The sequence below is a fragment of the Harpegnathos saltator genome, unplaced genomic scaffold (genome assembly GCF_003227715.2).
Source record: "Harpegnathos saltator strain DR-91 unplaced genomic scaffold, Hsal_v8.6 scaffold845, whole genome shotgun sequence".
NCBI lineage: Eukaryota > Metazoa > Arthropoda > Insecta > Hymenoptera > Formicidae > Harpegnathos > Harpegnathos saltator.
Genome location: NW_020230699.1, coordinates 136,464 through 159,245, shown reverse-complemented (window position 1 = coordinate 159,245; position 22,782 = coordinate 136,464). Strand labels below are relative to the sequence as shown.

The 22,782-nt window shown below is 48.4% G+C and overlaps 1 protein-coding gene across 4 annotated transcripts in view; it reads right to left on the bottom strand.

Annotated features, from left to right (window-relative positions):
* Positions 1 to 22,782, bottom strand: part of LOC105185566 (protein couch potato) — a 113,618-nt gene that overhangs the window by 19,796 nt on the left and 71,040 nt on the right. For 3 of the 4 annotated variants that reach the window (XM_025307333.1, XM_011145171.3, XM_011145173.3), the window contains exons 4-6: positions 17,170 to 17,232; positions 14,130 to 14,271; positions 431 to 564 (exon numbers count right to left, since the gene is read on the bottom strand). In XM_025307333.1, coding sequence (XP_025163118.1) covers positions 431 to 564; positions 14,130 to 14,271; positions 17,170 to 17,232 — 339 coding nt within the window. The remainder of the gene's footprint in view (positions 1 to 430; positions 565 to 14,129; positions 14,272 to 17,169; positions 17,233 to 22,782) is intronic. The other variant, XM_025307334.1, reaches the window with a different exon arrangement.

The window sequence follows — 22,782 nt, the reverse complement described above, 5'->3', positions numbered from 1 at the left end:
GAGACGATCCTTTGAAATTAGCCGAAAATCAGCGAGAAGCCTCGCAAATCTAAAGATCTGCACACATACGCGAGATCGATAGATAGATAGATAGATAGATAGATAGATAGATAGATAGATAGATAGATAGATAGATAGATAGATCGAGAGAGAGAGAGAGAGAGAGAGAGAGAGAGAGAGAGAGAGAGAGAGACTCGAAGAGTTGCGATGGTCCGAGAAACTAATGAAAACCAAGCAGGAGTCGAGGACCCAAGGTGGCCAAGGTGGTGGTGACTCTCTCGCTAGGCTCCTTGAGTCCTTGCGAGTCTCCCGCGTGTTTTTACCATAATAATCGAATATGAAAACGATCATGTGTATCACTAACGTGCATCGGGGCGCTCGTCGGCGGCTCCAGAGCTTTGTCTGCAGATAGTCAAAGATAGGAACGTACGGGGACCTGAGGATGTAACGCCGGATGCACCAGCGTCGCATGTTGCAGCGTGCCCGGTAATTCGCCGGCTGTAGAGTACGCCAACGGATGATGCCACAACTCAGGACCACCGGGGAAGAACGGGCTCCCTAGGTCTGCAATAGAGCACAGAATTAGATAGAGTCGTCGGCCGTTCCGTCGGCGGAGTAATTAAACGCGCGGGCACGCGTCGCGCCGCGCCGCGCTCCTCGCGAGATGTCTAGCCGCGAGAGCTGTCGGCAACTCCGTTACTGGATTTTCATTTTAAAACATATACCAAATATATATACGCGGACGAACACACGCCCGGGAAACTCCTCTTTCTCTTTGACACTGCCGTTGCAGGCATTGTGGTAAAAGTACTGGATGCCGGTATACAGCTCTGGACACAGTTCTTGTTGTTTCGGTCTTTGAATATTTACGAATATTTAAACTTTCAACATAAAGTATACGTACATATTCAATGAATATATTGGGCTGCTCGGTGAGTTCGTCAGGATTTTGATGAGAAATTCTGAAAACCGCTACTTTCGCAGTTATGCGTAACTTTACTCAACAATGCGTTCTCTGGTCGTTTCTCCGACGACGGAGAGTCATCGGGAGAAACGGACAAAATAAAGTTTAAGCTTAACTTGTGTGGAAATATCGGTTTGGACTTTTGCATAAAAGTACCTGCGAATTCGCCGAACAATCTTACAGGTACAGGTATTCTATGTTGAAGGTTTAAGCAGTTTTTCGAATCTCGAGACCAAGATGATAAGAATCGGCTTCGGTGTTTTATTTTAATTTCACCTCTCTCGACGAAACTGAGTCGCTGAAAGTTTCAAAGGAGGAACTTAAAAATTTTAGCATTCTTTTCTCTCTCAGCGAAAGAAACTCCAGTCGCGCGCGAGCCGGAGAAATGCGGTTGCTTCCGGATTATTTATTAAAAATATCGCGGGACGTTATTTTGGAAAATATCGATCACCTCATTCTTTCGCGGCAAACATCCTTCTTGGAGCGATTTCATTCGGTTCTCTCACACACGTATTCGGGCATCCTTAATATAAAAGAAGACGCTTCGCCACACACCTCGTATTTCGATGAATGTGCGAAATTCCGCGCTGTTTCTTCTCGAAATAGCCCGAAAGGCACGCTCGATGAATAATCTCGCTAATTTTTCCACCGCGCTTTTACACACGAAGAGATACACACGCACACACATACATAGTACGTCTTTTACATAAAAAGCCGCCTAATTATCTTCTTCATCACAGATAAAAACTATAATGGCACTCGTTATTAATAGGCTGCCAGCACCTGTGTGTGTGGTCATATTATTCACGGTCGCTTGGTATGTCGCTCGAATGTCGTCGTGTGGAATACGTTCAGTCTAGTCACGAAGTGAAACGCGCTTTCCGATATTCCCGCCGACCGGAAAGGTCGATTCTTGCGTTGCGATTCTCCTTGCACTTCCGGCGTCGTTGGCGTCGCGAGACTTAAGCGCGAACAATCACTCTGCGCTATCCGTGATTGAAATCATGCTGCATGTGCGATTAATATATATATATATATATATATATATATATATAAAATTTGTGTATGCATACATCCCCACACATATACACCTCCTCCGCCGTAAAAAGCAAAGCGTAATTAGGCGGCGCGTAATTAGAACGGCAAACGCCTGCGCGTGCTCGAGAAAGAGGGGGATAGCGGAGTAGAATGAGAAGGAGGAAGAGGAAGAGGAGAAGGAGAAGAAGGTGGAGAGGCAACGCGAACATATGATCGATATTTTGCTCAGCGCGCGATTACGCGATCGATGATGTCCGACTCCCGCGAGGCAACCTCGCGGGAGCGCGAGAGGTTACGGAGATGCACGAAGACGGAAACGGTTAATTACGGTACTTGGAGATTTTCTCAAAAGTTCCACGACGTGATTAAAAGGAAGGAGAATTCGCGACGGGAAACTCGCGCGCGCGCGGCCGATCACGAAGGATCGTCTCGTGATTTACGTAACACGACTCTCGGATCGCGATAAAATAATGGTTACGATGGCGCTGGTTCTCGCTCGGAATTATCGCCGTGCCGCAACGTCGCGAGCTGCAAAATGTCTCGTGCATGTTTAACTGCGCGGCGCGATGACGAGGAGAGAAGGATTTACTCCTGCGTTTTCCGCACGAATGAGACACGCGGTGTGCGTGCGTGTTCCACTTTTATTCCGTGGGAAACGCTACTGCGATAATTACTAGAGTGATGCAAAATATTCATTCTACCAAATAACCGCCATTGCTTTCTATTATCCAACGGCGTCGTATTATACATCTGTATATTTGTACAAGCGCTGCCACAAAACTGAATCGATGTACCCATCTTCGGGGAACTCATCAAAACTTTTACATTCACCCAATATTTTCCCTCAAAGGAATATTGTCTCCGTTAAGAAAAAAATAAATAAATATTCTTCAGGCAGCACGAATCGAAGACGGGGGAGGGGGGGAAAGGTTCCATGAAAAAATCGAGCTTAACTCGTCACAGTCCCCTCCTTCTCGTCTCATCTCATCTCCGAAGTAGCTCGAGCTTGATCCATCAGTCGTTGAGAAAAATCCGCTCATAGTAAGTGATAAACTTGCACTTGTTGCTCGGTCCGGCGTCCCAAAGTTTCAACGTCGCGCGAGCGTTGCCGCTCCGCCTCGCGAGCATCGCGAGAGAGTAACGGAGAGACAAAGACGGAGAGATTATTCGCGACCGCCGGCGGGAGGACATAATAGCACGGTGTATAGCTCGCCATCGCAGCGTAATCGCCGACGGCACGGCACGACGGCAGAAAAAAATGGTCTTCTCAGAAGCCGAGAAGCGAAGTCACTCGGAGAGGGAGCTCGGTGATTAGACGTTATGAGCCAGTGACGGAGTTAAACGAGCGTCGTCTCTCGAGCGATTCGCGCACGTCACCCGCGCCGACACTCGTCATGCGTCTCGTTCCGTCCCGTTGTGCAACTCGCGGGTGTGTTTACGTCGCCGCGCTGCGCCGGTGCGGTCACCGAAAGGTTTCTCAGCACACGCGCCGCGCGCGCACTCTCGTAATCCTCATTTCCCAGCGGCTCTTATTACCGGCTCAATGGCGCGGACTTAACTGCGCCGGACTTTTCCGCCGCGGCCGCGGAGATCCGAACGCCGATGGACAGACGTCCGCCTGCGCGCTCCTGAGTCCTTGGATAATATCCTTTTTCGCCCACCCACCCGCGCTCCTTACTTTCCCGTCGCCGTGCGCGCGCGCGATCGTGCAGAGGACTCCGTTAAATGCATTTCCATTCCGTAAACGGTGACACCGGAAATTGCCAATTATACACATTGTATTCTAAATATTCGCGCTTCACGATTGTTCGGCAAACCGGCGACGGTGCTCCAAAGCTGTTAACTCCAGTCACCATGTGTGTCAGTTTGATGGCTTCACGTCCAACATGTGTGGCGCGGAAGATGCAGGGGCGGTGTCGATAAGTTGCTCCGAAAGTCCAGCGTGTATTTTTAACAAGAAGAGACGGTAACACTCGTGGACAATCTGTCGGGAAACGTTTGAAAGAACAGCTACATATTTTATAATAAATGTAACGTAAAGTAAGAAAGGTCAGAGCGTGTACTTTCATATAAAACAGAGAAATTTTGTTCAGAGTTTAATTTTGTATTAACCTGTCGTTGTCCACCGACCTCTTAATCTTCCTCACTCGACGTTAAATTTATCCTTACCAGCGGTTGTTCTCGATTGACATCCTGCAGGTTGCCCGTAAATATTACTTCTTGCTGAAAACCTGCAGTTTCACTCGACATTCGACTTGTTGTCGCCGACCGCATCTTTCGCGCCACACATTTTCCGTTCGTGCCGGTGTTACGCGATAATCAGCGAGAAAATTAGACAGTTGAGACGATCAACATTTTTTATGATGACGATGCGTATGTAACAACGCAATGCATCCGGCCGGAAGTATCTAGTAATATCTCGAGCTGGTAAACGTTCGGGCATTAATAAAGTCGTCGTATGTATACGCCGATGCGCTCGTGCGAGGAAAAGTCGGATCGGTCGGGGAGATCCGCGTCGGAAGGCTCTTCCCGACACTCGTTTCGCGAACGAGCGCACACTCGACGGTTCGCTATGCTTTTTTTTTTCCTTTTTCCTTTGCGTATCTCTCCGCGATTTAACCTCTCGATTTAACGTCGAGCAATTGTGATCAAAAGGGCGCTTATTTCGTGTACCTTTCCACGACGATTTACACGATTGTACTTACGAGAGAATTACAGATAAATTTACAGGATTAATCTCAACATCGGTATTATCGAAACGATTCCGGCGCACCGAGTCCCTTTGAACCGCGTTCATCAGAGGCGGATCGCAACAAACAAACAATCGGGATGAATAACAGCACATTAAATAATTAGAACGACCGTTGGCGCGGATCAAAATAACGTTTTATAATCCCAACGTGTCCAACTTGAACGAGATCCACCTCTGTGTGTCTGTGTGTGTGTGTGTGTGTGTGTACACGTAAATCTCGGTGTGTAAATTAATTCTCAAAATATTGAAGAGCGTATAACTCGCGCGCGCTCGCGTGTAAATTAATCACAACCGCAACGATGTCCGCAATGATTCGTCGCCATAGGCCGAATTAACCGTTCGCGCCGAAAATGCGATGCGCTCTTCGCGAAAGCTCCATCCGGCGGAGTTTCGCGGGATCTTGCGAGATCCGCGAGGCAAGTTCGGCCGCGGAATCGCCTATTTATTGCCGACGGAAATGCGGTCGCGCCCGCCGACGGAAACCGGTGCATAAACCCTTACGTGTGTGCGTGTTCGTTCGCTCGTGTATTTTACTTCATGCCAGGATCGTGCACTTTATTGATTCTAAGCTGACCTCCGATTCGCATGGCGAAGCACATCGGCGCGAGTAAACGCGCGCCGTCTAGATAGGGCGAGAAGCCCTTTCACCGGACTCTTTTTATATTCCTCTCTCTCCCTCTCTCTCTCTCTCTCTCTCTCCCCCCCTTTACCCCTGTCGCTCGCTCGCTCGTTTTCTATTGCCCTCCGCTTCTCGTTTATTTCACGAATACCGGATGAGTCCGATAAATTGAGTAACGACGTGTTTTTCCAATTTACTCGGCTCCATCAAGATCGCGAACTCTCCTCCTCGATTAAACATATTCGGAGAGAAATTGCGCGCCGTCCGGCGCTCTAATTTCCCGATATAGCCGCGAAATCGACGATGAGACATCGGGGAAACATCGTGAGGCCGATTTGCGGGAGATAGCGGTTGATCCTTCACGTTTGCGTTAAATTTCGCAACGGCGAATTTTGTGCACTCGACTCGCGCGTTGAACTTTGTTCCCGATCGGGGGGGCTTTCGCGTTTCTCCGAAATTTTTCCTGCGTTACCGTGTCGAAAGCCTCGATAACGCGATGTCCGACGACAAAATCACCCCCCAGCTACATCGCTTGGTAGCAATCGTTTACGAACAATGCGGTCACGCTAGAAAATACCGTATACATGTCGTGACGATAATGATGCACTTACAGCCCCCCCCCTCCCCGATGACTCGCGTTCTTCATCTTTATTACTCCCCTCCTCTTCCTCCGCCAGCTTCTTCTGCCATCGTGATTCAATTATCTCGGGGAATCTCCGCGCGATATTTAATTCAACGTTTAAGAAAAGAATACAAGCGACCTAATAAATAAGAAATAATACCGTCGGCAAAGTCCCCGAGAATAAGTAGACGCGATTCGCCGGCCCCATCGCCGCTTATTGTCGCCAATCACGCGACAACCCGCAGACTTACGGACGACGTCGGCAATTATTCCCGCGCACGTGCCGCAGTCGTACGAACGAATGACGAATGAGACGTGCGCGTGTCGAAAAAATCTCTCACCCACCCCCTTCCTATTCCTCGAGAGATGGAAATATTTTCCGGGGGAAACGACACTCGTCCCCCGCGTCGCCGTTCGACGGCAAGCGAATCGCTTTCGCGTCGAATTCGCGACGCGTCTCGCCGCGAGATTCGTGCAAACGCTCAAGTTACACAGAAGGAGCGGCTTACCGCGCTTACATCGCCGGCGTCGAGGCCGAGGACGAGGACAACGGCAGGGCAAGAGCCGCGAGAGAACCGCCACAGCGTGCGAAAAGCCAACCGAGCGTGTGGTTTTCCAGCGGAAAAACCGCGAGCTTAGCATTCCCTGCTGCGCGCAAATAATGCGCTCCGTGGAGGACTCGGTTAAGTAGATCATGAATCTCGGTGTAGCCAATCGTCGCGTACCCACCACTTGGAATCTTAATCCGACAAACCTCGTCGGCTCCCTTCGTCGCTTCTTCGTCGATCGCGATCTGCCCTGCGAGCGAAGTCAGACGCGAGTCTGAAGCAACGGTGGGTGGGAGTAATGAGCAACTTTATAAGCAGATATATATATTGCAATATCCTGACGGTTTTGCGAGCACTGTAAATGTCAAAGAGGCGAGATGTTGAATTTAATTAATTTCAAGTAACATTGCTTTGTTAATCCCCGGGATTATAAATAGATAGCAATTATAGCACCTTAGCGACTTTGCAATCGTCATAAATGTCAGGCCGAAATGTTGAATTTATTCAATCTGCAGGAGCATTGCTTCGTTAATCCGGGGACTATAAATTATACTCGAGAAATAAGCTTTAATAAGGCGCGAGAGAGTGCGTCTTATTAATTCTCGTGATTACTTACGATATTTTCGTATTATCGTAGAAGTTGAAGGCGAGATTTAATTTTTGAGACGTTGCTCGATAGAGAAAAATTGGGCGCGCGTAGAAAATGATAGGTAAAATAATGGAGAGCAAACAAGGGGCGATTACGAGAGATACCGGCCTTTCTTTCCCTCCGGGGAAGAAACGGGGTCGTCTCGGATGATTGGAAATGCGGATATTAACATATTCACCGGCCTCTCTCAGGGCGACTCGTGTGCAGGCTTGTACCTGCAAATATTCATTCGTGCGTACTGCAAGCGTACTGTTTGATTACCCCAACACCCTGATACCTCGGCAAAGGAAAACACGCAGAGATACATTCGTGAGACCAACGTATTCAACAACAACACGTCGGACATTAACGGCCAACGGCGGTCGCGTAGATACAATTTGACCTGATTATTCCTTACGACTGTTCTCCTCAATAATTCACCGGCGCACGCTATAGGTAACGATCATAAATTTTATTGAGCTCGCGCGCGAGCGTCGCGTAACTCCTGATATGAGCGCGCAACATACCAGTGTCTCTCAATCGCGAGAGCGAGCGCGGGCACGCTCGGGCCTCGCCGATGTGCGACGGAGAAGAAGAACGTACAAGAAGATTTCCCACTTCTGTCGTGTCGTACTTTAACGACGAATCCCGCGGAACATCTCCCGTGCGAGATCGATTCTCCTCGCGACAAGAATGCCGAAGAAGCTCATTTATTTATCGCGGTTCCGCGATCTTCAACAACGGATACACCTGCGCGCGCAATCAAGATATTATTATTATTATTATTATTATTATCAGCATCATTATATTTTCGTAGCGTCAATTAAAATTTCGCGAAAGTGCACTGGAAATTAATCGAAGAGTGCGGCTCATTATCCGTCCTTCCAAAGTTCGAGCTTGCGAGGCCGCTTCAAGAGAGACAAGAGCGAGAGGATTACACCCGCGAGGCGGATAAGTTCGCGCGAAGTAATCCCAAAGGAGAGCAAAAGGTCCGTAACACGCGCGCGACGCGTCGTCGTAAAAAGTCTTCGGTGCGTTCGCGGGAGGAGGCGCACTCGTTACGCTAACGAAGTTGAGAGCCGCCGCTCTCGGAGCTGGCACACGCCCGCATTTTTGCCCCGCGCGGAATTTGCATGATCAAAGTGCAGAAACTTCCCGTATGAGTCACATTTTATTATCGACGCGAGAATTCCGCGCAAGTGAATGGCTACTGACTGACTGACTGACCGGGGCCGTTACAGAATCCCTGCCAACTCTTGCGTACTGCGCGTTGCGCTCGGCGGAGTGCGGGATTCGCTGCGTTTGAAAAACGAAAAAGAAAAAAGCAGAAAAAAACATGGCGGTATTCACAGGAAAGATACTGATCTGGCGATATAAAAGATCCAACACGTTTTCATCACACACAGGGCGCGCGCTCTTATTGAGCCGCTCTGAAGAAGAACAAAAGTGTCGCGCGCGCGCGCGCGCGCGCGTGTGTGTGTGTGTGTGTGGCGAGAAATGGCGCGTCGCAGCGAGAAAGTTAGCGGATTTGTCTCGCCGAGTAAATTCGCCCTACGAGATAAATCCGGTTGGCGCGCGACTCATTTTACGAGAGAGCGCCGCGAAATTTTCTGCTCACGCTGTTTACCGTACTCGTGAGCTACTTCGTGCGCCTTATGTTACTTGCAGCCGCTCGGCAACCGCTCAAATTGCTCAACGACGAGAGAGCTCATTGCTCGTGTCGTTGTTTCCGCGAAGGAGCAGCGAATTCTTCGGTCGCGGCGCGCGTACACCGGCATGTTGCGCGCGCCGCGATGTTAATCTAGTCCAGAGCCGCAGTTTACATTGAAATTCGATTCGGGACGCAACGATTACCACGGATAAATTCTAAGCCGACCTAAGCGTCGTCCTCGAGGCGGCCTCGCGGAGGGCTCCGACGAATATAACTCCGCGAGTTTGTGGAAACGTTTGTGGCAACGGGGGCGAACACCGAGATCTATCAAGCGCGGAAGCATTTATATATAACTTTTATGTCTCGCGTCCGCGACTGTGCGCTGTTGTGTCTACCGGCGCAGCAGAGATTGACACTCTGCCGCTTGACAAACGCCGCATGTCGTCATAATCATGAACCTCGTTGACCTCCCGTGCGGCGCGAAATCGAGGAATCGACCGGATCATTCGCCGGCGACGCGGAGATCTGCGCAGGCAGTCTGAAAAGTTCTCCTGACCTGACACATACATGGCATTAGAAACTGTCAAACTATAATTGTATCGAAAAGTGGCATCCCTGATACAAACCCACGTAAAATTTTATTCGATCTGTCAAGTCATTCGAGTAGTAGCACCAGTTGAAAAAGCTTCGTGCAAGATAGGGGGGGTGCCGCATTTGCTAACGATTGACCAAAAACGCACCCGAGTGCGTATTTCTCAAGCGTGTTTGGCTTGACATTTTCGTCAAAACAGTTTTAAGCAAAATAAAATGGATTTCAAGCGTCGTCTCATAACTGTTGATGAAACATGAATCCACCAGAGCGAAAAGAACCTTCCGGAATCACACTTTAACGATGGTATTGAATTATTGGATAGACGTTGGAATAAATGTATCGAAGCTTCAGGAGATTACATTGAAAAATAAAACATATTTCACGGCGAAAAAAATTTTTCTTTCATTGTTAGGCCGAGAACTTTTCAGACCGCCCTCGTACCTCTCTCGGCGCATAACGCGCCACGGTCCGTCCATTCTAATATAATTCTGAAGATTTATCCCGCGGTTCGGCGATCACACTCGATCGAGCGCGAAAAGCTCGGCTCCGTTTCCGAGTGTAGTCCGTTTGACCTTATTGCTTGGAATGGAAACAAGTCACCAGCAGCCGAGCAGCCGAGTAATCGCCGTTGTTCAGCAACTGTCCGATATCATCGGCGTGTTACCCGTGCGCGCATACGTGATGCCACAGCAGCCATTGAAAACCGGAGCCGAAGACTTTTGAAGCGGCCTCGGGCCGTATGTTCGTCGGATCGCGACCTCGTCGAGGCGGGATCGTGTCGCAAGCGATTTTCTGAACGGCCGCCGACGAGCCGATCGTCCGTTTTCCAGCGGAACGAACGTGACGAAACAACTAATCGCCGACTGGAATCTTCCCTCGGCTTCCCGTCGCTAATCGCGAAAGGCGTGTTCTCGAAGGAGGAGAACGATCGAGGCGGTTCGATTATGTCTTATTGACGTGGTGGCGTGGTGGCGTGTACGGTGCCCGATGAAATTGGGTCATCGCGTACGAAATTGCTACCACCTAAAACGAAATTATTCCGCGAAATTTCCCGCCGCTACGGATACGGTCTATTTGCGCGATATTAAGAAAGCCATTAACGGCTGCTTCCAGGCCGGGCCGGATAGTACCGTCGGTACCGGCAATTTTTAGTCGATTAAACAGTCAATTCGCCTTTCCGCGCCGCGTCGCGCCGCTAAGAGTTCGCCATTCCGGGAAACGTCCCTCAAATAACAAGGTCCTTTGAAAAAATTATACGCGCTATTATTACCCCCGCGCGTGCGCGGCTCTCGTTTTGTCTCGGCGCTTGGCGCTCGTGTTTTCGGTGCAAAATGAAGCACAAATTCGACGGGAAGCCCTCCTCTCCTTCTATTTCCTTTCGCGCTAACGGACATTTTTGTTCCGCGTAATCGGAATATTGCATCGGTAACGTTACTTATTTATGTCGTTATTTATTCCGCTGGCCCTTTCCGACGTGTTTTCAGTCTCGCGCAAAAGTAGCAGTTGCGCGAATTGCAATCGTTTTAACGAGTCTCGCAGACCGAAAGTGTATCGACAAACACGGGGGAGAGGGAGTCTTGCAGAAACTCGAGGACGACTTTAAAGAATTATTTGACTTTTAGCAGCGTGGCGTATTTCCCAAGATATGCTTCTATCTAATTGATACCTTTGCTCGAGTGCAATCTACCGAAATATAAGGCCGAAATATATATATCGGCCAGCATAAAAGCAAAATATATTCCTCAGGACGCTTTGCTGAGTCGCTTTGCTCGTAATAATGTATAATATAGAAACTATTGATATTTATACCACATATGAATATATAATATAATCCATAAATAACAGACGATATAAAAATGGATGTAAAAAATACCTCATCTCTCTCTCTCTCTCTCTCTCTCTCTTCCTCGAGTAACTTGAACGGCGCGAGAGAGGAAGTTCAACCGGCGGAAACCAGCGGTGACATTTTTCAAATCCACCTCGTTTTCTATCTTCGTCCGCGGATCTTATTATATTATAGGGACCATTATAACCGCCCGATGTCGCGGAGCGTCATTCGTCACTGACACTGTCGACAAAAGCGGCAGCGCGTTGCGTCGCGGAACACATTATGGAAATAAAGACACGCGGGCGGCCTGTATCTCACCCCGATACAGAAATCAGACAGCGCGTGCGACGGGACAAGATTTATCGCGCTTGCCGACTCTTCTTCGGGAACTGATGCGCTTTACGTATGTCCTAGCGAGTCCGTTTTCGCGATATGACACAAATACATATTTATCGCGAGCGCGGGCGAGAACTCTGCGGGTCTCTCCGCGCGAGATGTATTCGACTTTATTTGCCTCCTTCGCGACATTATCCGCGCGATCGATCCGTCTGCGTGTATACAGGGTGTCCTGAATTGAATCTGTGGAGGGACTTGTGTTCGGCCACTTAAAATCCACACACTCTGTATATCTCGCGGTCGCGCGTTTCGCGCGAGAGATCCTTCTGCTCCTTCTTCTCCTCCTTTACCACCCTTCTTCCCGTCTCTTGTGCAAAACGTAGTCTGGCGGCTTTTCCATCTCCCCGGCGCTCTGTGTGGTGTATGTGTGTATGTGTGTGTGTGTGTGCGTGTGTGTTATTTTCCGCTCGTCGCGTCCCGCGATCGTGTATTATTATACACTCGCCATTAAGTCGTTTAATCGCGAGCTCGCTCGGAATAATCTCGCGGTGCCGTTGACGCGCTCGAGTCAATCGTCGAGCGAGAAAAATCCGCCTCCCCTCCCCCTCCCCCCGCGGTTTCTTCCCGTCCCGTCTACCGACGGAATTCTCTCCCTCAGCTCGGCAAACGGAATCCTGTCGCGAGCGGCGATATTTTTCCTCTTGTTTTTTATCGAGTTGCCGAGAATATTTGTTTGCGCGTAAAATAGCGCGCGATATAAAATGAAGGACTCGATTTCAATTTGTACCTAAAAAATACATCGTTTTTCGACATTCAGCGCGAATGACACCTTCCGTCCATCCATCCATCCATCCATTCATCCATACAACAGTCTGTCCGCACGGTGCAGCGCGTAACGTATGACGGACAGATGATCGACATTGTGCAGTCCTTAACGTCGATAATAACGCGGAAAACTTTTTTACCCAGGAAACCTCGAAAGAAACGCATGCCCACATTATGTACATATATATGTGAGATACGATCGTCCAACAACGGATGGAAGTACGCTGGAAGGCCACGTGCGAGCGTTACCGGAACGTTAACGGATCTTTCGCGGAGCGCAGTTCGTCGTCGATCGAACCGAGAAAAAAGAACAGATCGATGTTATTCAAATCGCGCACGATCCTCGGCCAAACGGCCGCGCGATGCTTTTTATTCAAATCTAAACGTCGTGGGTTCTTCTCGACGTGTCGTATCGTAAATCGCACGTGCGACACTTACACAATGAGGTATAAATAACACACTGATCGGCAAAACACCAGAGAAGAGAAGGAAATAAAAAAGTAAAAAAAGGAAAATAATAACCCTAAGAAGACTCCCCCGAGATAAATTTTAAAAAGGACTTCGCCTGCATTATCCGGCGAATTAACGACATCGCAAGAACTTGATGCGTGTTTTTTCAGGATTTAATTGGTGTAACATTTTCTCAAGATATAATTGTGATCTCCCTTGCTCGAGATAGTCTGACAGAGCATACCATTATTTCTCGCACAACTGTAACATTACGCGCAACGGAAATATAACGACGAGAACAGTAAAGTTATCGTGTTTCTTTCACGTTAGTTCAAGACGGCAAATGAAAAATCGAGTCAGTCGCGAACGAGTCGGTGAGCCGTAAAAGTCACGGGAGGGGGGGGCGGCGCTTTCCTCGAATTTCCTCAAATTTCGCGACCGATATCCGGCGGGAGAGAATTTGTTTCTCTCGCGATGCTCGAGAGACAAATTTTCCTATCGGCTACCGAGCGCGCGTCGTTGTTAAAGGTCTTCCGCACGAAAAGGTGCTCGCAATTTTGTCGCCGCGATTCGAAGCAAAACATGCAACGATGCGACCGACGCGCGAAGAGCCGACGTGCGACGTCGTTCGCGCGTGACAAAATAACAAGAGCGCGGCCCGACCGGCCGACTTCACAGCCCGGGATCGTTTCACGGTCTCGTGTCCGCCACGGAAATCGGAGATTATCCGTGCCCGACAGACAGCTGTCGTTATCGTCGATACCCCAGCGTAACGAGCGCGATCATTCGCGCCATTGTCTTCGCGCACCGCCGGTCGCTACGAGCGATTACGAGCGATTACGACGTGAGCGCCCCGTTCTCGTAGACACACCCGACGGGATAGAGACCGGCCGGCTTGCAAGCAGAAGGGCGCTCGGAACGGCGAGGGTGAGTCAGATCGCCGCGCGTGAAACTCACCCTCGCCTCCTCGTCCTCCTCAGCGCCCTCGTCCTTCGTACTTCGATCGGTTGTCGTACGTCGATCCTCGGCGAGATCTCAGATATCTCGCCGCGGGAGCGAAAAGGGCCGTTCACGGGGCTAGAGAGACGGGTCGTTCCAAAGGGCCGGGGTGTGAGGGGCAGGGGAGGGTAATGTATATGTTGAAAAAAAATCTTTTGAAAAAAAAGAGAGAGAGCCGAGTGACAACAGGAAGTGGGACACTTTGTAGTCGGTGCAGTGGGTGAGAGATAGTAGTGAGACGTATCCAGCGAGTGAACGAGTGGCGGTGCATACTTACGTCCCGTTAAAGGGTGCATCAGAGCGGGGTGCGAGGTGGCTGCTGCAGCTGCTGGTTGCTTGGGTTTGCTAACCTTTGTGTTACTTTTTGCAAATTCCAAACGTATGGTTTGTGGCATATCAGGATCGAATCTAACCCCCTGCTGCAAATAGATTCCCTAAATTAGTAAATCGGGAGCACATGTGGATGGACGGTGGGGTGGTGGGCGGAGATGAGAGAGAGAGAGAGAGAGAGAGAGAGAGAGAGAGAGAGACAGAGAGAGAAGAGAAAAGAAGTAGCGATGAAAGAGACAGTGAGGGGGGAGAGAGCTCTTCTTTCGTCACTAGCCGGCTTCGTCGCTGTGCCGAAGGTGATTTTGCGGCGAAAATGAAGTATCGTGATTTCGAGGAATCGACCAGAGCACCGATATCGCTACCGCAGATAATTTTCGAATTCGATAAAAACACCCGGGATCGGACGGAAGTTGATATTACATTCATGGCGCGATAAAAGTGCTCGCGCACTGCTCTACGTCGTTTATACATTTATGCGATGTATCGTGCAGAAAGCTTTTTCCGCGTAATGCAGCGCGACGCATCTGGCGCGCCGATACCATCGATGCTGTTTCCGCCGTTGTTTAATGCCGTTGTTTAACGCGTTGTTTAACGCGTCGTGAGAGTACCCACGGGAAATATCGATAGGCCCGTTACCGATCGCTCTCCGTTCTCTCCGTATTTCACGCGATTGATTTTCTTCCCGTATGTTTCGGCGCGATATTCGTCCATTTTGAGGGTGCGGAGCAGTTCAATGCGCAAGCGAGTCAGATTGATGCTCGTGAAAATAGCGGCGCTAATCGATATCGCGTGAATCATACTCGCACGCTAAAAAATTCCGTCAAAATAACTCGCTTACATCGCGCATTTTTCTCTCTGCTTTTTTTTTTTTCTTTTTTTTTTCAACCGACCGGCCCGGGCGACGTATGACCGCGGAATAATTTAGACGCGACAATGCATCTAATATGCGCATTGACAAATGTAAAAATGAATCACTCACTCCGATTGAATCACTCGCATGTACCGAACTCCCAGAAAAACGAACGAATCGCACAGGATACGCACCATGATGAAGCAATTTGTGAATAAATGCAGAAATCCACTCGATATGGGCTTTTTGAAACAAACGGAACAGCGAATATCGCCTTCAGCCGCGTACGCGTGCGTGCATGAGGGAAAAAAAACATCAGATCCGCATCAAAACCGTTGGTTTAATCATGAAAATCTCGTCTCACATGGGCAACGCCGAATACGACGACTCGACGATCGTGACGGCGCGTACTTGGCACGTGCGCGAAATAAAACCGAAAGGATCGATCGAATCCACCGATGACTAGCGACAAAAGTGACGGAGGTGTAATAATAATACGGGATTACTGGCTGGGAGGGAAATTAGCACAAGTGTAAGTGTGTGAGTGTCAGTATATGTGTGTGTGTGTGTGTGTATGTGTGTGTGTGTCCGTTTCTTTCCTTGTAGGTGTATTTGTAAGGTGGGTCGCTCGTTAGTACGTTCTAGGGTGTTTCCAGCGAACGTGTCCATCCGACAAAAGGATGTTTCTCTACGCGGTACGTTCGTAGTAGTTATATACCGTTGCCATACGGGTTATGTAACATTGCAGATTGCGTGAGGTCAGTTGCAACGGTATGGTAGAGCTATACACGGGGTGACCAACTTTTAACGGCCGTAAGAGAAAATTCGACCGCGGCGGCAAAAAGCCATAATCGTCACCGCGAGTTACGCACAGCAAATCACACAACGCGTGCGCGGTCGCGTGACGCGCGCGCCCTAGGGAAGGCACCATTTTTAAGCCGAAGTTGATCGCCCCGTAGGTATATGTATTTACAGATACATATATACGCGTTACATATAAATATATTCGTGTCTCGCGCACGGCCGGATACTTTTCCCCGTATCGATCGCGCGCGCGGCGTTTACGATCTGAAGGGACAAAGTTTACGTTGCGAACGGAAGGAACGCGAGCGAATATATCCGCACTGAGAAGCTCGAGTCTGAGATAACTGCACGCAAGTGCAGCAAAGCTCTGTGAAATTTGCAGTCGTTTCGAGTTTATTTCCCGAGGACCCTTGAAGAGGGCCCATTCGCGCGGGTCGTCGGTAATACCCGCGTGCGGATTCCGCGCGTTCCCGCGTTTGTTTGCCGCGCGGTACACACGTAATAACGTTCCATTACATCACACGCGCGCGATGCAAGCACTCGCGCGCGGACCGCAACATGACGAAGTTTACATTCTGCGTGCGCTCAAATATACGTATATGCAACGAGATGATACGCTTGTCGGAAGGCAAACAACACCATATATATATATATATGTGTGTGTGTATATATATATATATATATATGTGTAAATATATATATATATATATATACATATATAACGATAATGTCACACGGTGCAGCGTTAATACAATACGCCTTGGTACGTATACAGGTAGAGAGACAAAAGGTAATACTACACTTGGTCCCAATGAAAGAGAGAAAGAATGAGAGATAGAGATAGAGAAAGATAGATAGAGTAAAAACTACGGTAGAGAAAAATGAACAGGTTCGATAGGTAGACAGAGAGGTCGTGGGTGTAGTAACTAATAGAGGTAAGAGCTAGGTAGCATTAACCCGTGCCAGCTGGAGTCTAAGGTTGGGTGGAGTCTGTAGAAAAAATAAAGGGGAAAAAAAGAAACAAAAACGCAGAAGAACTGCCGGGCATATATATATCTGTACGAGTGTGTGTCACTGTGTATGTATATATATATATATATACACATATATATATATATATATAAAATTGTATATGATGACATATATATATGTGTGTGTGTGTGTGTGTGTATGTGTGTCGATATATCGATCTCTCTCGCGCGTCAGCCGCGACTCCCGTGCGCGAGAAGAGAAGATCCACCACCTTCCATTTTTGTTTCTTTTGCCGTTTATCTCTTTTCGCTTTTCCTCCCACCTGCGATTGTAGCGATGCCTGCGAGAAAAGGGCTATTACCTGCAGGTCCTGCTTCGCCGCCTCCGCGCCTGCCCTCGTGTGAAAAGTCACGAATCCCACCGGCTGAAACGAGAAAGAAAAGCAACAAGGAGCGTTTCGTTCGTCGCCGCGCGTCTCGTGATTAGCGCGTTTCTCTAATCGACCGCTCGTTACGCGAAAGAGCCGCCGCCGTCGCCGTCTTCGTCGTCGTCGTCGTTAGTCTCGTCGACGAAGGGCGAACGAGTTTGCACTTGCCTCGACGCTTCTTCTGCGCTCGTTCGTGCGCGTTGCCCCGTTCGAGGAACGACGTCTATCGCATTATTCGCGATGAAGAATGTGTGAGGCTAACACAAGCGTCGCGTATGCTTGACGATTTATTAGGTTTTTTTTTTTTACAACGAAGCCCGCCTCGGCTGCGATCTATAATTCGCGACGAGTTTCAAGACGGAGAATTGCACCCACGAGACATTGCCTGTATTGATAATCGCCACTGGAGTGTGAAACTCGTCTCAAGTGAGACATGGTCAGACTTGATATTCAATTTGAATTTTATATTAAATATGAGTTTAATCGCGATTGTGTATGTGTGTGTGTGTGTGCGTGTGCGTGCAAATACAATATCACACGCAGCTCGAATAAAACGCTCGGATGTAATTGAAATTAATTCGAGATCACACAGTGCGAGCAGTTTTGCAAGCAACAACTATTAATACGTTCTTAAATAATCCAAGTTACTCTCACAGATATGCGCAAATCCACTCGTAAATCTTGACAAACGCATCCCTCATTAGGCGTAAATCAATCGAAGCCACTCGTCAGATTACCAATAAATTTCTGTCACGAATTTCGTCTCGGATTATATACACCATCCGAAGCGGGCTCGCTTCCACCTCGTCGACACGATTATTGCGAGCGGGAAAAAAAAAGTACAAGCCCGGGTGCAATCGAAATTACCGTTTCGCATCGCGGCCTTATTAACGCGAATTTGCCCTCTCCTTCGCTCACTCGCACGCCTATCGGCACACATCTCGCCTTTTTATCTGCGCGAGCGCGCGCATCCGCTGATTTATTCGGTAGACGGCATCGATTCCATCGATTTCATACGGAATTAACGGAGCTACGAGGACACTGGGCGTCGCGACGCGAGGACGCGCGAATCAATCCGCACTAACGATCGCTCCGCCAAGGCGAGTCTGCCTGCTTGCCTACCTACGTAGCTAGCTTACCCGCGCTTCATAATGCATCGTGCGATTGCACCAGCTGCAATCGACGGTGTCGATTCCTACGACGAGCGCGAGATAAAAATGGCCGATCGTTAAGGGTCGGATTCGTTACCCGCTCTCCTCACTTCCGGCCCCGAGTTGTCCCTCGAATATTCATGCATCCGAAAGAATAAAATTGGATCCTCCTCTCCAGCCAAGTGCAATCGGGGCGCGAAAGAGCCTCGTGAACTGAACTAAAATACTGTGTAAAAGACACTCGGTCTAGCGCGTCTCGCAAAACGTTCCTCTTAAAATGAAATATTTCTGTTGTCTGCTGTCTGGAGTCGATATGAATCATATAGAACAATCATACGCTACAGCAGAATTAATCGTCGCTTGATCAGTCTATAATTGTCAACTATTGACCGAGAGTCGTGGGTCACTATCGGTGAATAATTGAATGCTCCGGATTATATTATTGATAAATACTATAATTAGACGAATTATTGATTTTTTTAGTAGAAGTATTTTAGTTCTCTCATATATCCGAAGTGTGCAATAAAAACGTAAACTGTGTGTATGAGACAAATAAGAAGTGAAGATAAATATTACTTTTAATGCAGCAACGGGATATGGCCTTTATTTTGGCGCACATTGTTTTGATTTAACGATATCGTTATTATTATTATTATTATTATTATTATTATTCCAGACTGAATATATTCAGCTAAATTTTTATTTTACGTTTAAGTGTCACATTCTCCTTTTCAGTTCAGTTCAGTTAACTATTTAACAAACAATGAGCGACAGCAAACATTTTTTAATATCATTCAGTGTAATAATTTTAACAACATATATCGAGATTAAAGTCATATTCCGTTGCTCCGTTAAAAACAATCCAAAAACAATACCAAATCAAACAGATTGTACTTTTTACAATAGGAATTGCTTAATTTTCCCCTTAATTCATTCGGATCGAGATTGAGAAAAGTTGCGCTATCATTCGTTTTCACCCTCTCCACATTCTACTTTCACGTGAATTAAAAGGAAGCCGGTCAAGTTTTCACCACTGTATCACAAGAATTGAACTGTAACAAAGAAATTACCGATCCCCCCTCCAAGCCTTCCCCTTATGAGAAGCTAATCTAAGCTTTCGAATGCAATTTGCCCCATATTGCTATGATTTTTCTACATGAAGATATTGACAAGCGGCGAGTCCTTTGACGGGACCGGGGCCACCGCAACAATGTTGCGCGCAATTCCTCGGCGGCGCCAGTGCGCTTACAATGTATCGGCAAAGGACCACGCTCCGCCGCGCCGCCGATCGCCGACGCAGGCCCGTGCGCGATCTCGGCGAGCCCCGAGTCTTCGAACGAACATATCCCGACGAAAAATCAATGTACGAACGCAAAACAAGCGCCACTCCCCGCGACGTTTCGCGCCACACGCGGACGCACGTGTCGCGTGTGTCCTTGTCATGACACGTGTTCGCGTGTGTGACTGTGACACGTGGAGCACGCGATACGCATCACCGTGAAAAAAAAGTCGGTGTATATTTAGACACGTCCAACGGGGTATTGAGAGTTTCCGTCGCGTAAAGTACGAAATTTCGCGTGTAGCTCGTTTGAAAAATGTCGAAAAAAACAGTGTCGAAGAGAGAGAGAGAGAGAGAGAGAGAGAGAGAGAGAGAGAGAGAGAGAGAGAGAGAGAGAGAGAGAGAGAGAGAGAGAGAGAGAGAGAGATAGATAGATAGATAGATAGATAGATAGATAGATAGATAGATAGATAGATAGATAGAGAGAGAGGGGAGGGGGGGAGGTCTGCCATTTTCCCCCAAACGATAAAACGCGCGATACCCAAGGCCGATTATCGCGCGAGCAACATCGGAAACATTGAGAAACTCCCTCTTGACTTACGTGTAGTCGCGAATGTATTCGATCGAGAATTAATCACCGGTCACTGAGGCCAAAGTTATAATCATATTATCGAATTAAGGTCGCCGGTGGAATTAACTCGGCACCGGAATAAAAAGGAGGGAAAACATGACTAATGACTCAAGAGTGTAACGCGAATGTGGGATTGAATTCTGTGGAAACGATTTTCACGCAAGCTACTCTCCGCGCGAGAGGGAACTCTCGAATCTCGTTGCTTACTGCTTTATATATCACACGTATTTATTTACATCGGTGTATATTGCTTTCAACGGAGCAACGAGACTTCATCTTGACATGTGTCGTTAAGATTTTACCACCCTGAATAATATTCAACAAATTTTAGCCGCCGCGCTCATCGTTCGTCAAAAGATTATCATTGAAATATTAATAAAAGGAGTCGGACGATCGTGACACTTGACTTCATACGTTTATAATATAGTGATATAATAATTGGTTAATGAATACGTAAAAATACAAACGAGGGAGACGTTTCTTCCGTTCCTCTCCTACATCACACCCGCAAAAAATCTAACAACGTCAAATTATTAGTGTCGCGAAGAAGGTTGTTGCGCAAAACGGAAAGATTAGCTGGACATATTTGAGATAATAATTATAATATTAAAGCGAGCTAGCAACGAGTAGAGATTTTTGTTCGTAACTCCGTTACAAACAACGAGCGACAGCTCGAAATTTCATTCGTGTTATCTAGGGAGATAATCTTAACGATATACGCCAAGATAAAAGTTGTATCTCGTTGCTCCGTTAAAAGCAATATTTACCTTGATCTGTCTTCTTCTACTTTCTCTCCATTACTCTTGTGTAATTGAAAGAGACGAAAAGTTTTTCCGCTCCCGTTAATGAGCGATCGCTAAGTTACCGATAAACAAGACCTCGCGAGCAGAGGATCCCTCTCCCCCCCCCCTCCCCGCAGAAGCTGATCGCGTCGCGACGCGGCGGTGAGTCGGGAGAGCGCAAGCGGAAAAACGGACGCGCACTTTCACCCGAGCGACATTTCAACAGCCGGTGCCGAGACTGTCGCAACGGTGACGCCCGGCGGCGCACTGAGAAAAAGCACTTGCTATCCGTAACTATAACCGCACGAGGGAAGAATTGCAGTCGGGAGGGCCATTTTTCTAGCGGGCGTTGCCCCGTCGTGTCGTCGGTGGCAATAACCTCATACGCATATCGCCCATTATTATCCTTTCTGTCACGCACAGAGAAATGCATATTGCATCTTCAAGCCAACAGTACCCCCGCCTTCGAGTGCTTTATAATTTATCTGTCCGCGAATCTATGACGAATGATCTATGTCAAATACATTCCGAGCTTTTTAGGCTTCCTCGATGAAGAATATTAAATTGATGTAAAAATCCGGCTTGCCTTTTTCCCTCTACAGAGCACAAGTATCCCTGAAAGGGACATAAATTCTTCTCTCGCGCGATAACGAGCTTTTCTGAAATCTGCGATGGGTACATCCTTTCAAGTACATTACCGAGGAAATATCCTTTGTTGAGGATAACCGTTACTCGGCGGAGGGCAAGTAAATCGCTTCCTCAGCGGTAGAATAATATTTTCCTCTACGCGGGGACGACTATATACAGTCGACGCCGAAAATCACTGCGAATGAAGCTTTACGAGATTAACCATATTTTTTTCCTCTCAGTGCTGCGCTCGCGCTCATCCCCCGCCGTCCCCCGCGGCGATCTGATCCTGATCCGCGTTGGAGTCCTCCGCGACGAACAACCCGCAGTTTCCAATCCGTCTCCATCGGTGCGAATTAGATACGCTCAGCGCCGGCCGCACTTCCTGGCGTGGCATTACGCGAGAATTTCCGGGATCCTTATCGGGACACGGAATAGAGCCGAACCCGTAATACATCGTTTCGCGAACGAGCGAGCGCGCTTTTTTTATCAATACGTGTATCGTGATGCGATGTAGGTTAATGGTCATGCGTGCAGCGCCCAACGGACACGATCGATTTCTTCCTTCCTCTCTCTCTCTCTCTCTCTCTCTCTCTCCCCCCTCCCTCTCCCGCTCATATATATTTTTTTCCGTTGTATATCGAGCTCCGATATATACGAGTAGACGGAACCGCGACGCGTATCGGCTTTTCTTGCGGGCGCCAGCATTCTTTGTGCCGTCGCCGTCGACGCGTCGACGCGTCGACGGCGACGGCGACGACGGCGACGGCGACTCTCGTCGCGCATACGCCGCAGCCACGGCCATGCAAATGCGCATGCAATTATGCACGTGAACCCCGGCGCGCAGGGTAAAGGCGCGCCGCGCTCGGCCGCGCAATCGCGTGTAATCGAAGGGCCTGGGAATTATGATAACGCCCACATCGGAGACACTGCGTCGCGTCTCGCAATTGTTTAGAGAGGCCGCTCGCGCTACGTTAGGCTCGGAGGAAGCCTCCCGCGACATTGCTCTCTGTGAGCACTAAGCCACACTGACCTTCCTAATCGGCGCTAATCGCGTCGCTTCTGAGTGTGCGTGCA